Below are 18,256 nucleotides of genomic sequence, written 5' to 3'. Positions count from 1 at the left end.
CTTCTTTGTGACTTGTTATCATAAATATTTTCCAATAATTTCAGCTCTTTTGAGAATACATTGCTTTTGTTTTCTTCTTATATGACAATTTATAACTTAAGAACAAAGTGTCTGCGATAGAGAACAATGGACAGACTCAGACCACATGCCCATCATACAAACTTTTATAACATTTTCATATGATGATTTATATGGATAGATTCCTCTGGGAAATTTAAGATGGTGTGTGAGTGTGAGTACTTCAATTTGCAAGGCCACCAGTCACTCTATAAGCCAAGAAGAGGATTTGGCAGGGCACCCAGGGTCAAATATGAAAGACCCAGGACTCATACCCTTTGGGCTATCCTCTAACATGAAGACATTTGCTACACAACCTAGTGATACACTGAAACAACCACAAATGCAATTTGGTTTGAATGGAATTTGTTTGCATTTATTGTATTCATATCTTTTGAGAAAGTACCTTTTTAGTGATTACCTTCCTTACCGCAACCTTGATCTCTTTGTTTCTCAAAGTAAAGATAATGGGACTGAGAAATGGAGTAATTATGGTGTAGGGTATGGAAATCAGTGTGTCATCCTCTAATGTGTCAGCTGAGCTCGATTTGAAATAAATGATGGAGGCAAATGTATAGTGCACACTTACCACAATGAGGTGGGCGGCACAGGTGGAGAAAGCTTTCTGGCGGCCCTCTGTGGAGGGGATGCGCAGGATGGTGGAGAGAATTAAGATGTAAGTCAATATGATGAACAGAAGGCTGCCGGCCAAACCCAGCATGCCAATAGTAGAGATAGACACTTCAGTTGTATTATCAGCGGTGCAGGCTAACCTAACCACTGCCCTCATGTGACAAAAGAAGTGCCGGATGGCATTGGGGCCACAAAAGGGCAACCTAAGGATCTGAGCAGCCTCACTTAGAGATATGAGGAATCCCGCAATCCAGGAAATGACTATGAACCAAAGAATTACCCGCATATTCATAAGGACAGGATAGCGCAATGGGTGGCATATTGCTAGGTACCGATCATAGCCCATACATGTAAGAATGAGACAGTTTGTTGCACCCAGTCCAAGGAAAAGAAACATTTGTGCAGCACACCCTGCAAAAGAGATTGTTCTGACTTTTGCTAGCAAATCAACCAGCATTTTGGGGACAATGACTAAACTGTAACAGGTTTCAGAGCAAGACAAAGCAAAGAGGAAGATGTACATGGGAACATGGAGGCTCCGATCAGAATAAACAACGGACATTATCAGCAGATTTCCTATCAGGGTTAGGATGTACATGAGCAGGAACAAGATGAAAAATGCAATCTGTAGCTCTGGAGGCACAGAGAACCCAAGCAGGATAAATTCTGTCACTTGTGTGTGATTCTTCTTCATTGTGTTGTACCAGCACCTTAGAAAGAAGAAGATCACAGTTACCAAACACAAGGCTCAGTCTTATGGACAATGAGCAGCATGGATCTTTCACATTGTTACTAGTTATTAAAAGATCACTATGAGCGTACCGGGATGCGGGTGGCGCTGTGGGTTAAACCACAGAGCCTAGGACTTGCCGATCAGAAGGTTGGCGGTTCGAATCCCTGCGATGGGCTGAGCTCCCGTTGCACAGTCCCTGCTCCTGCCAACCTAGCAGTTCGAAAGCACGTCAAAGTGCAAGTAGAAAAATAGGTACCGCTCCAACGGGAAGGTAAACGGTGTTTCCATGCGCTGCTTTGGTTCACCAGAAATGGCTTAGTCATGCTGGCCACATGACCCGGAAGCTGTACACCGGCTCCTTCGGCCAATAAAGCGAGATGAGCGCCGCAACCCCAGAGTCGGTCACGACTGGACCTAATGGTCAGCGGTCCCTTTGCCTTTACCTATGAGTGCACCTAGATTGTGTCAGAATCCCTTCTTAACCATCTGATATATTATAGTTTAATAATTACAAAGTTTAATAAACCAATTATAACCTCTTTGCCTTTTTTACCAGCAAAATATGTACCACAGGGCTCAACCTTCAAAAGTTCTGACTTTGTCCATTTTACAATTGGTTCATCTGTCTTATGATTGTCTACACCTGTCAACTGCCCTGAGACCTCCAGATATAGGGCGGTATATAAATTCAATTAATAATAATAAAAATAAAAATAACTGACTGGCTCAAAGAAAAGGATTCAAAGACAGATCTACCTAGCATCTTGTCTGACTCCAAGGATTTAAATGATACTTCTTTCTGCAAGCTTAATTTCTTTGCCAGGATCAAAGCATTTTTAGTTTTCTCTGCCTATTTGCACAAAACTGGCTCTCCATAAAAATACATGGAAAAACTAGCTGCAATTGCACTTTGGATTTTATTCTGAAGCAATTAGTTTAGTGGCTAAGTGTTCAAATGCATTTTTGATTCATGGAGCGCCTATCATTTACGGGTCCACACTTTTACTATATAAAGGATGGTATTTAACTAAGTTCTATTCAGAGCACCTAACTTAGGTTGTTTCTTAATTTCAATGGGTAATACTTACTTGAATATCACTCAAACTGGGCAGAAGCTTACTTAGTTGAATACCACCCAACCTGGACAGAGGGTTGGTGAGATCTAACTGCAGTAGTCTAAGGTTTGTTGAGGAGAGTGACACTGCCCCTTTCCTCTCCTGCACCATACCTCTATTAAGTTCATCGCCTGAGGCATTCTTCTCCATTCCCAGATCACTTCCACTAACTGCAGTGGTTGAAATTTATATACTTTCCAACTGCACACCACTGCACCACTGTTTGGCACTGAAGGCCAAAAATGATATATATTTTTAAGGACATTGCCATATACCTGAGCTGGTTAACAGCTAGTTTCCCAGGTAATTCAGCACCATTAGAAGTCATGCAATAATGCTTTGGCACTCCAGAATGTGAGAGAAGATCAGTAGTGATGGAAACAAGTGAAATGTTCAAGGATGCTTGGTTGCCATCTCTGTTGATCTCATTGAAGAACCCTAAAGAATGTTGGAGTTCCCTGAAACATTGTTTGAAAACTAAGCCAATGGCTTAAATGAGTTCTCAAACAAAGCACACTTTCTGATTGTCAGAATAATCCCAATAACAGGAGGCTTACCTTTCGTTTCTGATCTGGAGCTGCAAAAAGAAAAAGAGAAGGAGGAAACTACAACTGGCCAAACAAAACAAAAAAAAGAGAGTAAACTCAAGTAAGGACCAAAACGTCTTGCCACAATTTCCACTGAAATCTGTGGTCCTGTTGCAAAGGAATGGGTGGAGAGCATGTCATCCCCTAACTATGCAATAAGTTTAACATTCAATTCCAAAAAGTAAAAGAGAAAGGTAGCTAAACCCTGTTCGCAGGTTGTGGGGATTCCGCGTCAAGATCCCAGAGACATTCGTGGAGCAAGGCCTGTGGGGAAATTACACTAATTTGGCTCAGGAGATGTTTAATAAAGGAAAGCATATCAGATATTTCATCATTTGTTATTTACTCCAGAAAAACAAAATTAAGTTCAAGTTTCAGAAACTCAACGGGCCAATGTTTTTTAGTTTAAAAAAATACTAATTAGTCATATTTCTAATTAGTCATACTTCTTCATCTACACGCACAGCTATTTCTTACATGCATAGCTGAGATATGAAAAAGCACTCTATGTTTTTGGATCCTGTCTGTCCATTGAGCCATGCTTGGTTCACTTCTTGAATCCTTCTTAAGGACTAACCTTTCAAGAATAAAAATGGTCCAGAACTGCTGCTGACTCAAGCCCACTTTGCGAAATGCACCAAAAGAGTCTTGGGCTGTTTTTGCTGCAAGAGACTAATATGGCTACACTCTTTAAATATCTATAAAATTTAGTTGAGATTCTTTTGTAGACCACATAAACGGTTGTCTGAGGTGTTGTTGTTGTTTTTACAGAATCATAGAATTGTACAGTTGGAAGAGACCTTGAGGGTCATCCAAATTCCTGCAGTGCAAAAGTCTCGACTAGAACATCTATGACAGATGGCCATCCAACCTCTGCTTAAAAACCTCCAAGGAATATTTTCATTCCACTTCCAAAGGAGTCCTTTCCATTGTTGAACAGCTCTTATGTTCAGAACATCCTTCTTGGTGTTTAGTCAGAATCTCCTTTCTTGTAACTTGAATCCCTTGGGTTGGGTCCTACCCTCCGGAGCAGGAGAAAACAGAAGAAGAAGAAGAAGAAGAAGAAGAAGAAGAAGAAGAAGAGGAGGGGGAGGAGGAGGAGTAGTTTGGATTTGATATCCCGCCTTTCACTCCCTTTTAGGAGTCTCAAAGCGGGTAACATTCTCCTTTCCCTTCCTCCCCCACAACAAACACTCTGTGAGGTGAGTGGGGCTGAGAGACTTCAAAGAAGTGTGACTAGCCCAAGGTCACCCAGCAGCTGCATGTGGAGGAGCGGAGACGCGAACCCGGTTCCCCAGATTACGAGACTACTGCTCTTAACCACTACACCACACTGGCTCACTTAAAGCTTGCTTCATCTTCTATATGACAGCTCTTTAGATACTTTTGTTTTTAAACTAAAAATAATAATGATTTTTATTTAATTTTAACAATTCAGCCCCTTAACAATGTAGAACATTTATATACCCTTAATCTGGAAAATAAAAAAAGAAACTTTTCTGATTGAGAAAGCATAATATTATACCTATTAAGCACCAAATGTTGACAAAAAAGAAAAGAAAAAAAACATAGAAAATCTATAAATAGAAAATAAGACAATATTTATTGATGATAAGAGGTCAGCTTTATTTGAGTGGCAGTCATTTAGTAAAAAACTTAGAGATTCAAGTGAGTCTGGGGCAGGGATGATTATTAATGAACTAAGTGTTTCTTTTATTAGATAATGGAGAAAAGGATGTGCTTGTGTGAATGTGAATGTGGGGAGAAAGGGGGTAGAAATGGAATCCCAAGGCCTTTTCCTTTTGTAGGATCACTCTAGCCATATAGAGCTATACGCTGCTTTTTGAGGGATTATTATCTAGAAGACTTGCAAACGTAATAAAACTAAGCCAAACCATCGTGAAGCTATCCTTTTGTTTCCGTTCCCTCAACAACTGTAATTTATTGCTTAGTTTTTTCAGTAGGGTGATGTCCCATTTTTGAGGTGGCAAGGGCCCCATCAATATTGATGGGCATAGCCATTCAAATGGTGTGTGTGTTGTGAATGATTATGTGGGGCGGGGCTTACCTGAGCCCCCCAATATTTTGTTCATGTTGGCACCCCTGATGTAGTGATTAACAAGTTATTGATTGATGTTATAAAGCATTGACTTCTGCTGAGTCATATTACTACCCTTGTCTAGCCCTCAATAATGTATCTTTCACTGTTCAGGAAAAAACCTCCCTCTACTAGCAAAAGAACAGAGTTCAGTATACTATAGTAGAAAGTTACATTGATGGCAGCTAGCCCAAGGAATCAGGATAAATCATGTTGTTGCATTCTTCTCTTTTGAGGCACTTTTTAAAATCAGTGTTTGTGACCTTTCCAAGCCCTTTCCCACACGCTCCATGCGTTTGATGGTCCTGTGAATTAGGAGGCCAGCACAATAGTAAACCCAATGTCAGCAACCTTTTGGGGCAAATGGAAATGCTACATACAAAATGGCTCCCGTGTGGACACAAAATGGCCGTCACATCCAAAAGAGCAGGAGCTCACTATTTACTCTGCATCCAGTGTGCTCCTGCTACTGGTTTGGGAAGCAGTGAGCACATGATGGTAGAAAAAATTCATATCTATCCTGTTGTTTCTTATGATGAGGCATCTGAGCCTGCATTATAATCAAGGCTTATATTTTGATCAGGTTCCTATAATTCTAAAAATGGGCTTAAATTCACAAATGTTTCATGCCAGGCAGGAACTAGGCTGGCTAAGATTTTGGCAGATGTTCATCCTCTTAGGCAGAGGGCCCCTTTGGTTTATTGGTTTATTGCGGTCATAAAAAGGCTGGGAAGCGAGGTCACTGACCTTACAAATAATCAAGTTGCAAAAACACAATGGTAAGCTGGTAAATAGTAAGAATATTGTGCCACAAATAGGACAAACGGCAAGAGCTAATGGAAACAGCAGCTGGCTAGGGAAAGGGGGGCTTCTCTCTGAAGAAAGTGTTTTTAAGTTTTTTCTTACTGTGAACGTCTTTGCTTATAAAAAAACTATATATGTTATGTATTAAATATATTGGCTTAAATGTAATTATGCAAAGGATTTAGAAATTTAGATTCTTATGTTAGATTCTTATTTCATAGAATCATAGAATCCTAGAGTTGGAATAGACCACAAGGGCCATTGAGCCCAGCCCCCTGCCAGGCAGGAAACCATCAGAGCACTCCTGACATATGGCTCCAAAGAAGGCGATCTTTCATAGCTGGTGAACCCAAGATCTCTGTTCAGATAAAAATAGAACCATTAGCCACCATCTGTTCTGGAGTGAATAGGGCAATAGGGCAAAAGGTCAAATGTTAGTTAAGGCGCCTTGTCTAGGGCAAAGGGTTATCTGGTAATTAAGGTGCCTTGTAGAGGTTAATGGCTACTTGTTTGCCAATTATAAATAGAAGGAAATATAGCTCTTTGTCTCCCATAAAAGGTAATAGGAAATGGGAGTATCTTATATGATTGGTTCTAGCAATCAGCCAATAGGAAATTCAACCAGGCTGATTGGACAGAGGCAGCCAAAGGAGGAGCAAGGGGGCTGGGCTGAGGGAATATAAGTGCTGGCCATAATGGCAGGAGACCAGGCCAGAGCTTGGTAACCATATACCACTGTGCCTCTCATTTATTTGTCTGACAAATAAATTATTATTTTAATTTCTCTATTGCTGCGTTGAATATTTCATTCCAGCTAAGCGTTAACCACAAGCAGGGTGCTACATTTTATGGTGCCGTGACTCGGATAAGTGGTCTGCTGGAACGCAGCCCCTTCGCCTTACTGGGCAGGGTACAAGAGAGAGGACCACTCACTGCTTACCCAGCGCGCACTGGAAAGTTTTTTTCCAGGGGAACGCAGAAGTCTCGTCTGTCTGATACCCTGCCCACCGACGGCGACGGACCGGGGGGAACCAGAGAAATAAACAGGCAACCAACTAAGGGTAAGTGCACTAAGGGGTTTTTGGCCCTCCAATTAATTGGGAGGAAGAGAAGTCTTGATCAAACTTCTGCGTCTCAGTAAAGGGGAACTGAGTATGCTAGGTGGTTGGGTACATCAGATGGTGATCTGGTGTAGGGAAAGGGAAAGGTTGGGAGGTAGAGTATGGTGAAGTATCCAGCGCATTGTATGTGTGAGAAAGTACAATTTGTAGCTGACCTGAGTGTGGAGTGGGTAGTACTTCGGTTCCCGGTAAGGCGACTTCACCCGGGCAAGGAATCTCACGAAGCGTGTGTGTGAGTGACTGAGTGGATACTTCACAGGGCCATACAATGGGAGTTGGGGGTTCAAAGGGGGAAAATACACCTCTTGAATGTATGTTAAATAATTTTAAGAAAGCCTTCTCAGGGGCATATGGAGTCAAAATGACGCCAGAGCGCTTGAGAACGTTATGTGAATTAGAGTGGCCGAAACAAAATACTGAATGGCCATCTCAGGGAACCTTTGATATAAATTTAGTAAGCAAACTTTGGTCTAATATCGCCAAAGAAACTGGAGGGTGCCCAGAACAATTTTCATATATAGATTCTTGGCTGAGCACATTAAATAAAAATCCTCCATGGATAAGGGAATGCAAAGTCAAACGATGCAAATTATTGGCTGTAAAAGCCGAAGCTAGGAAAGGAATATTGCCAAATAAACTCAAACCCATTTTTGAGGGACCAGAGGAAGAGGTGCTTCCACCTCCACCCTATGCTCCACATCGAAGGGAGCCTAATCCAAACACTCCACCAGTTGTAACCCCAAGGCAAGAAAGTGGAATGAATAATGGGGCTGGAGTCACAGAACTTGATTCCTTGATAGATTATGATAAATATCTTCAGGAGGCATTGGAGGCCTATAATAAAGCCCAAGCAGAAGTGGTTATTCCACCTGTGAGTCCCAGTAGAACTCCATCTACAGTCTCTTTTAGTGGAACAACTGATTGCCTACCCCAAACCCCTGTACATCCAAGTCCTAGAGAATTATTACAGAAGTTACAGGGAGACCTTAATCGGTCAGCAAGCAATACAGCCAGGCGTATAAAGCTGCTAAAAGAACGCCTTGGGACAGATACAATCCCCTATGATTTGAGGCCCCTAGAGCAAAGCGAAGAGAAAGATCACGTAGTAGCCCCTCTCAGAAGAGTATTTGATGCACTTGAGGAGCCTGTGCTGGTTAACGGGCAACTCGGACCACGGCCACCTCGAACTTCAACCCTCCAGTACATTCCATTCACAACTACGGATCTGATGAATTGGAAAACACACACCCCATCTTTTGCAGAAAAACCTCAGGCTATGATGGACTTGGTGACTTCAATAATAAATACTCATAGTCCTACTTGGACAGATTGCCGCCAGCTCCTGAATACTCTGTTCACCACTGAGGAAAGGAGAGACATAATTGAAAAGGCACAGATATATTTGCGTGAGCAGGCCAGAGTGGGAAATATTTTAAATGTTGACCGTCATCTCCGGGACAACTTTCCCTTGGAAGATCCTAATTGGGATCCAAACAATGTAATTCACCTGGCCAGGCTTACCACCTACCGCCAAACGCTTGTGCAAGGTATCCGCAGGGCATGCCAGAAGCCCACTAATATGTCTAAAGTCTCAGAAGTAGAACAGAAACCAAATGAGAGTCCAGGAGACTTTTTAGAGAGGCTGCAGGAAGCCTATCGTATATGGACTCCTTTTGACCCTGAAGCCCCTGAAAACAGCAGAATGATTACTGCTACATTTGTGGCCCAGTGCGCTTCTGACATTCGTAAGAAAATTCAGAAATCAGAAGGATGGGAAGGGATGCTGATGAGCCAAATTATGGCCATTGCACGCCGAGTTTATCGGAATAGGGATGAGGCTGAGAAGCAAGAGAAGAAGAAGTGGCAGAAGGAAAAGATGGTGATGTTAGCCACAGCAGTGAAGCAAGACTACCGCCCCTTAAATGGAGGGAGAGGGCGGGGAAGGAATCCACCACTGGGAAGGAATCAATGTGCAAATTGCAAGAAGGAGGGTCATTGGAAGCGGGAGTGTCCTGAACCCCTGAGGTTGGAAGAAGTACGCCCAGGCCCAGGCCCAGGCCCAGGCTCCGGCCCAAGAAACCAGGGACGGGGAATGATCCGAGATGGAAGATATCAGAGACCTGGACAAGGACGGAGTAGGGACAATTTCATTGGACTGGCAGAGGAGGATTTTACCCAAGACTAGGAACGACCGGACTCCATAAAGTTAGGCTTCCAGGAGCCCACGGTCACGATTCAATTAGGGAGCCATTTAATAGACTTTATGATTGATACTGGGGCTGAATACTCAGTACTCCCAGAACTATTGCAGAAAAAGGCATCCAAAAGTGTAGTCATTAAAAGTGCCACTGGTCAGTCAGCTAAGAGGTCTTTCCTCCAACCTTTGGAATGCCAGATTGGGGGACATCGTTTAACCCATCAGTTTTTGTATATACCTGAGTGTCCAATACCTCTCTTAGGTAGAGATATGTTGTCCAAATTGCAGGCCCAAATCACCTTCACTCCTCGAGGTCCAGAAATGAAACTGCCATCAAAGGCAGCAGGAATAATTTCCCTCTCAGTACCTAAGGAACAATCATGGCGCCTAATGTCAGCCCTGCAAGTCCAACCCACATTGGATACAGAGTTAAACAAGCTCCTCCGAACCCTACGGGTGCCACCAGGAGTATGGGCCGAAAATAGCCCACCAGGAATGGCTAAGAATATAGCTCCAATTGTAGTAACCCTAAAACCTATGGCTACCCCTGTATCTGTAAAGCAATATCCTTTACCCCGGCGAGCAGCAGAGGGCATCCAGAAACATTTGGACCACTTATTAAAATATGGTCTGCTTAAGCCCTGCCAGTCAGAATGGAACACACCTCTATTGCCTGTTCGGAAACCTGGGACAGATGAATACAGGCCAGTACAGGACTTGAGGCTCGTAAACCAGGCTATCGAGACCTTGCACCCAAATGTACCAAACCCATATACCCTGCTGAGTTTGATCCCACCAGAAGCAACATTTTTTACTGTATTGGACTTGAAAGATGCATTCTTCTGTTGCCGGCTGGCACCACAGAGCCAACCTATATTTGCCTTCCAGTGGGAAGACCCTTTAACAGGAACAAAAGGCCAGCTAACCTGGACGAGATTGCCCCAGGGATTCAAAAATTCCCCAACTTTATTTGGCACTGCCTTGGCGAAGGATCTAACAAGTTACCCCTCAATACCTGGAGAAAAGGTGGTTCTGCAATATGTAGATGACCTTATATTAGCAGCAAAGGATTTTGATACTTGTAAAGAAGGGACAGAGGAACTGCTCCACTTGCTCTGGGAAGCTGGCTACCGAGTTTCCCAGAAAAAGGCACAGTTATGTTTAGAAAAGGTCAAATATTTGGGCTTTGACATCTCACACCAACAACGAGCATTGAGACCAGAGAGGAAAGAAGCTATTTGCCTTATCAAGGAACCTACCACAAGGAAACAACTCAGAGGATTCCTGGGAACAGCAGGGTTTTGTAGACTATGGATACCTGATTTCAGCAGTCTGGCCAAGCCCTTACATGAAAGCACTCGAGGTGCAGAAAAGGACCCATTCGTATGGGGACCTGAGCAGCAACAAGCCTTTTTAGTTATCAAACAACGACTTATGGAGGCCCCAGCCCTTGGACTGCCTAATTCGGAAAAACCCTTTCAGCTGTATGTACATGAACAGAATGGGATTGCAGCAGCAGTCCTGACCCAGAGATTAGGAAGTTGGAATCGTCCAGTAGCTTATTTGTCAAAACAATTGGACTCAGTAGCAAAAGGATGGCCTCCATGCCTAAGGGCAGTAGCGGCCACTGCAAGCCTTGTCAAAGAAGCTGATAAATTTACCTTCGGCCAGACGATGTATGTGAATGTACCTCATGCTGTTCTGACACTCATGGAATATAAGGGTAGTTATTGGCTAACGAACCCAAGGATGGCTAGATACCAAGGCCTATTGTGTGAAAATCCCAGGATTCATCTACGAGTAGTGAATATGCTCAATCCAGCAACTTTGCTGCCCCTACCAGAGGTAGATGATGAAGAATCACATGATTGCCTCCAAATAATGGATGAAGTTTATTCCAGTAGACCCGATCTGAAAGATGAACCATTGAAAAATCCAGATGTTGTATATTATACTGATGGTAGCAGTTACCTGCATGAAGGTGCCAGACGAGCAGGATATGCTGTGGTCACCAATGAGGAAGTTGTGGAAGCTGAAGCTTTGCCTGCTGGCACCTCAGCACAAAAAGCTGAACTTATAGGTTTAACTAGAGCTCTGCAATTGGCAGCCGGATGTAAGGCAAACATCTATACTGATTCTAAATATGCCTTCTTAACCCTGCATGCACATGGAGCTCTATGGAAAGAAAGAGGTCTAATAGGAGCCCACGGGAAGGCCTTGAAATATGGACCTGAAGTAGAAATCCTGTTGGAAGCAGTATGGGCTCCAGAACAGATTGCTGTAATGCACTGCAAAGGTCATGGACGAGGAAGGGATCCAATAACCAGAGGAAATCATGCTGCTGATAAAGCAGCCCGAGAGGCAGCCCAAAAGCCTGTGGGAGGATTTATAGCAGCCCTCATACCAGAGGTAGTTCCAGGAGAAGTTAAACCTCACTATACCCCAGAAGAGAGGAAGTGGGCTGAACAGGAAGGAGCGGTTGTGAAGGATGGTTGGATGATCCTGCCGGACAATAGGATTTATGTACCTCATCACCTAGCAGGCACAATTGTAAGAAATTATCATGAATCTACTCACCTTGGCGGTACTGCAACCAGAGAGAGTCTCAGTCGGAAGTTGTATATTATTAACCTATCACAATTAGCAACTTGCATTTCACAGAAATGTGTTCTTTGTGCTAAAAACAATCCCAGGCAGGGACCGGTACAACCTCCTGGAATCCAACATGTGGGATATGTCCCCATGGAAAGCCTAATTGTGGACTTCACAGAGCTGGTCCCTTCTAAGGGATTCAAGTATCTCCTTGTGTTTGTAGATACTCTTACCGGATGGGTTGAAGCTTTTCCCACCCGAACTGAAAAGGCACGAGAGGTAACTAAGAGACTCCTCACTGAATTGATCCCGAGGTTTGGATTACCTAGATGCATTGGAAGTGATAATGGGCCAGCGTTCATTGATCAAGTAGTACAAGAAGTATGTCGAGTCCTACAAGTGAAATGGAGACTGCATGCAGCATATAGGCCTCAGAGTTCAGGGAAAACTGAAAGAATGAATCGGACTCTGAAAACCCAATTGGCAAAATTAACCCAGGAAACGGGATTGGGATGGGTAGATGTGTTACCCATAACACTGTTTCGTGTTCGGTGTGCACCGACAAAAAGACTTAAGTTGTCACCTTTTGAGCTCCTGTATGGGAGGCCGCCCTCCTTTGTTCAGGATATTCTAGCTGACCTCAAACAAATAGGAGACTATGTGACACAGGGACAAGTGCAATCTCTCTCCCGTGTTTTTGTTTCTCTTAACAGGTGGGCCCTCGAGCGCACGCCGTGCAGCATTGCCGAGCCGATTCATCAGTTCCAGGCTGGCGATAGCGTATGGGTGAAAGAGTGGAAACGTGATCCACTTGCACCTAAGTGGCGTGGACCTTACACCGTCTTGCTCTCTACTCCAACAGCGGTGAAGGTAGCTGAGGTGACCCCCTGGATTCATCACTCCCGTTTGAAGAAGTCTGAAGGCAGTTGGACATGCAAAGGTGACCCCTCTAATCCTTTAAAACTGACTCTCTCCAAAAACCCCTGTATCTAGCCCTACGGGGAACGGGCTAGGTCACGGGCAACATTAGACGACCGGCCTGCTGCAGCCACAACCTGGAAGCTGGCTGACCTGCGCACGCCTGAAGCTTGAGGAGCGTCTAAACCAGCGATTGTGAACGGGAAGATTCTCTAATACAATTAATTGACTGCCCCCCCTTGTGGAACAATTATCAAGGATATTACTCATTGGGGATCCTTGGGATATATGTTTTGGTCTTGGTGGTTCCCCATTTCTGTCACTGGGGGAATTATATTGGGGCTAATATTTTTATGCTATCACAATAAGGTAATCTTTTGTGGAAGGAATGCATATACTACACATCAACATGATTTTATTATTAATCCTGATCCCTTGGGAAGGGGAAGGGTCCTTGAATCTGACCAAATTTGCTAAATATGGATTCCGCCATGACCACAATATGTGGGTAGGCTTAGCTGAGATGGTAGCCAATGTTACAAATAGGACCAATTGTCTTGTTTGCTCTCTTGGGCCAGATGATTCAGAGGGAGGTATGCCTTTATTACCAATACCATTAAATGCCATTGGTATGGTAAGCGAAATGCCACACCAAACAGAAGTACAGAATTTCCCCGGATGGAACTCAACTAAACCAATACGAGTTATACCTGTACAAGGGGAATTCTGTGTACATAAATCATCAGAGGCAGCTGATCCTACCATGGTAGGCTCTTCTCATTGTCACTATACTTGGGATTATATTAAGAATAGTCAAACCTGGGTAAACGGTACTACCTATCGAACTCGGAATACCTTGCCCTGTGCACCTCCTTTTATTGATGCATGGAAAGTGGTATGGAACATAACTGTGACAGAAAAAGGCAATCTAACATACTGCACTGTGAACTCTCTACCCCTTTTGATATTTCGCCTTCTGCACTCCACGTACCAAAAACCTCAGACCCGATGGTTGTGGTGGATATGTGGAGAATGGGCATACAAGCAACTCCCTTCCAAATGGAGTGGGACTTGTTTCCTGGGATGGGTATTACCACCAATGTGGATTATGCCCACTAATTCGGCCAAGCGTACACGAAGAAACGCTGATATTTCTCATATAGCAGGAGGAAGTACCCAAAGTTGGAGCGATACTGATGATTGGCCACCAGAGCGCATTATAGCCTATTATGATCCTGCCTCCTGGAATCCTGGTGAGCTCATACAAGGGGCACGGGATCCTATTTATAATCTAAACAGAATAATTCGATTGCAAGCAGTAGTGGAACTTGTAACCAATGCAACAGCCCAGAGTTTGAGACTTATTGCACAACAGCTGGATGAAAGTAGAGCCGCCATTTTGCAGCTGAAAATGGGAATGGATTATGTACTTGCCAGGCAGGGAGGCCTATGTGGAGTCTTGAACTTGACAGGGAATGCCTGTTGCTTTAACATTTCTGATAATGGTGAGGCAATCCGTGTGTTGGCCACAAAGATGGAGAGTATAGCACATGTCCCAGTACAAACATGGGAAGGATGGGATATGGGATGGCTCACCAACTGGTTACCTAATGTTGCGGGACTCAAAGGGATACTATTGTCTTGTTTGTTTTTCTTGACGGTAGTAATAATGGTTTTATGTATTGTGCCATGTATCATTTCATGTTTTAGAAGTACAATTAGCAAGATGATTTCGAATGAAACTCTACCTCATATCATGGCCCTATATAGAGCTTTACCTCAGGAATATGATGAAGGTCAAGCTATCAAGGACACTTGGGATGAAGGTCCTTGAGCTTGAAAGGGGGGAATGAGGCATCTGAGCCTGCATTATAATCAAGGCTTATATTTTGATCAGGTTCCTATAATTCTAAAAATGGGCTTAAATTCACAAATGTTTCATGCCAGGCAGGAACTAGGCTGGCTAAGATTTTGGCAGATGTTCATCCTCTTAGGCAGAGGGCCCCTTTGGTTTATTGGTTTATTGCGGTCATAAAAAGGCTGGGAAGCGAGGTCACTGACCTTACAAATAATCAAGTTGCAAAAACACAATGGTAAGCTGGTAAATAGTAAGAATATTGTGCCACAAATAGGACAAACGGCAAGAGCTAATGGAAACAGCAGCTGGCTAGGGAAAGGGGGGCTTCTCTCTGAAGAAAGTGTTTTTAAGTTTTTTCTTACTGTGAACGTCTTTGCTTATAAAAAAACTATATATGTTATGTATTAAATATATTGGCTTAAATGTAATTATGCAAAGGATTTAGAAATTTAGATTCTTATGTTAGATTCTTATTTCATAGAATCATAGAATCCTAGAGTTGGAATAGACCACGAGGGCCATTGAGCCCAGCCCCCTGCCAGGCAGGAAACCATCAGAGCACTCCTGACATATGGCTCCAAAGAAGGCGATCTTTCATAGCTGGTGAACCCAAGATCTCTGTTCAGATAAAAATAGAACCATTAGCCACCATCTGTTCTGGAGTGAATAGGGCAATAGGGCAAAAGGTCAAATGTTAGTTAAGGCGCCTTGTCTAGGGCAAAGGGTTATCTGGTAATTAAGGTGCCTTGTAGAGGTTAATGGCTACTTGTTTGCCAATTATAAATAGAAGGAAATATAGCTCTTTGTCTCCCATAAAAGGTAATAGGAAATGGGAGTATCTTATATGATTGGTTCTAGCAATCAGCCAATAGGAAATTCAACCAGGCTGATTGGACAGAGGCAGCCAAAGGAGGAGCAAGGGGGCTGGGCTGAGGGAATATAAGTGCTGGCCATAATGGCAGGAGACCAGGCCAGAGCTTGGTAACCATATACCACTGTGCCTCTCATTTATTTGTCTGACAAATAAATTATTATTTTAATTTCTCTATTGCTGCGTTGAATATTTCATTCCAGCTAAGCGTTAACCACAAGCAGGGTGCTACAATGAAGCACCATGTGTCAATGTATCCACACACACCCCATCCAAACCATCTTCAGTTTCAATTGTGAAAAAGAACAACTTAGCTATGTTTTAAGTTGTCAATGTGAGGCCTGAAAGGACAAGAAAAACAGGAAGGCAGAAGTTCGTCCACCCCTCAGCATGCTAAGTGTGTGCTCTACTTCTTAGCTATGTGAACATGTGCATATGATTTACTCACATTTGTACAGAGACATGTGGGGTGCAGTCCTCAGGTCCACTGCTGGGAACACTGAGGAGTGGGTGAGGAGAAAATCCATCAATTCTCTATCTTTTTCTAGGATTTCCTTGTTTATAACATGAAAAAGAAGACCTCACAGAGGATTGGCTTAAGATACATGACAACAGAAATGGCATGGAAGTGGGTGGATGGCACAAATGCCTCTTACACGTGAGTGTTGCTTTTCAGTCGATTTATCTCAGATCTCTTATGATGTTTCAAAAGCACAGCTGGCTAACCACGTTAAATGGGCAGTTTTGAGCTGAAAACTGCGATGTGCATTACTGTTTCTATCTGTGTTGGGGTAGCAGCACATCCGGGTTTTTAGTAAGTGGCCAAAAGAAAGCATTCTGTCAGAATTCACTTCACTCCCTCTGTTTCTCGCCTCCCCTCCAACCCCTGGCACCATGTCACACGATGCCTTGTTATGGAATTCAGTAGCTCATCACAAGACTTCAGAAAGAGAGGACTCATCCTCCTTGACCCCATCACTTTGATTAAAGGCCAGAATCTGAGAGTTCCTGTGGTCTTGCAGTAAGGCCCTCTCCTAACATGGGTCCCATCTGCACTATACATTTAAGATAGCATCATGGCACTTTTAACTGTCATGGCTTCCATCTAAAGGCTCATGAGCATTGCAGGTTGTTAAGGGTGCTGAGAGCTACACAGAGCTCCAATTCTTAGAGTGGTTTAACATTCTGTCCCTCTTCCCAGGGAACCATAACTTTGAGAGGGTAGTGAGAAGCCTCCTAACAACCCTCAGAACTGCTGCTGTCCCCCACAGAGGCGCCAACTTGTGCCAAATATTGAGGGAGCTGGGTGAAGACGCAGGCTGGGTGACATTTCAGGAGGAGCAAGGGGATGGAGCTGAATGCAATGGCTGGCGGCTTCTCCTCTCTTTCCCTCAGCAGCCTTCCAGGGCAGCAGCAGCAGGAGCTAGTCACTCAAGCTGCAGTCGGCTCCATGCTCGGCCACCTCTACCCCCTGATTGTAGGGAACATGGGGGGGTGTGACTCCCCAAACATATTTTGAGAGGCCAAAAATGCTTAGCGCCCCTGGTCTTCCAGCCACATGCTACAACATTGTTGGGGTGGGGAGGTGGGCTTGGACTCCAACCTCGGTAATTTCACTGGTCATAGTAGTGGCAGCAAAGTTTGCAAGGGAGTGCTTGTGTTGTGTCCAGAGCTCAGTGAGACCAGCTGGCTTGCCTTAGTTTGCGGCAGAAATTATAAAAGAAGCTGCTGTCTAGGGTTGTGCTGTTGCACTGGATAAGGAAAAAGCCCCCTTCCTATCTCAGCAGGTATTTCTGGTTGGTTGGTTGGTTGGTTGGTTGGTTGGTTATTTATTTATTTATTTATTTAGAGTTTGTATTGAACTGCATTAACTGTTCATTGAACGGTTTGTTTTTTTCCTTGACTATGTTCTTTAGCACTGGCTCTATGGATGGAAATATGGTCTCGTCTACTTCGCTGTTCAGCTTTGTTGTTGGGAGAGCAGCATGCAAATACTAAATCAAAAGCAGCACCTGAAAGAAAAGCATCAGAAATGGCACTGCAGGGGCAAAGGGCTTTTCTCGGTGGGTGGGGAAGGAGGTGAGCATATGAAGAGTATTGGTGTACATCCTCAATCAGTGACAGAATGCTATGAACAAATGCTCTAGATCAGTTTATTGCTCTGGATCTGGTGTGTGTGTGTGTGTGTGTGTGTGTGTGCGCGCGCGCGCCCACTCATGAGAATCCTTCCAGAAGGGTACTCCAAAACACACAGCCATCTATTATTGCAGCAACAACAGGCCACACAACAGAGACACAAACATGGAGCCCACACAGCCGTGCCCTCCTCCATTCTACACAGGTGTGACTTTGCCCCAAAGGAAAAATGAATCACATCAGAAAGGGCCATACTCTGAAACCAGCAGACTTCCAGGACACCCCAACACAGACCTCAAGGTGGCTATTCATGAACCAGAGGAGGAAAACTTCATAATGAACTTGCTGAATGAACACTTATCAGGAAATTCAAGTGTATTTCATCTGGTCTGCATTAAGATCATGGGGTTTGAATCCTCTGCAGGTTTTCATTAGCCAATAAATAGCAGGATGTTGTCCTCAGCGCTTCTTTGTGACTTGTTATTGTAAATATTTTCCAATAATTTCAGCTCTTTTGAGAATACATTGCTTTTGTT

General features: G+C 43.7%; 1 protein-coding gene and 1 long non-coding RNA gene across 4 annotated transcripts; one reads left to right on the top strand and one right to left on the bottom strand.

Annotated features, from left to right (window-relative positions):
* Window positions 1-36: 36 nt before the first annotated feature.
* Window positions 37-5,446, bottom strand: LOC308471907 (olfactory receptor 10X1-like). Of its 3 annotated transcripts, none has more exons than XM_080996210.1 (2): window positions 5,398-5,446; window positions 37-1,400 (listed from the first exon to the last, which is right to left on the bottom strand). In XM_080996210.1, coding segments are annotated over exons 1-2 (960 nt in total). In that variant the 5' UTR covers window positions 5,400-5,446; the 3' UTR covers window positions 37-442. The 3 variants fall into 3 exon arrangements, with proteins under 3 accessions (XP_080852336.1, XP_080852337.1, XP_080852338.1); XM_080996211.1 differs by lacking the exon at window positions 5,398-5,446 and adding an exon at window positions 3,096-3,490; XM_080996212.1 differs by lacking the exon at window positions 5,398-5,446 and adding an exon at window positions 2,652-2,705.
* LOC308471911 lies at window positions 5,331-18,182 on the top strand. The gene is made up of 3 exons (XR_013983210.1): window positions 5,331-5,721; window positions 16,133-16,242; window positions 17,501-18,182. It is a non-coding gene; the product is annotated as an uncharacterized lncRNA (long non-coding RNA).
* The last annotated feature ends 74 nt before the right edge of the window (window positions 18,183-18,256 follow it).

Source organism: Podarcis pityusensis (genome assembly GCF_964106645.2).
Source record: "Podarcis pityusensis genome assembly, chromosome: 2".
NCBI lineage: Eukaryota > Metazoa > Chordata > Lepidosauria > Squamata > Lacertidae > Podarcis > Podarcis pityusensis.
This window is presented reverse-complemented; position numbering and strand designations above follow the sequence as displayed.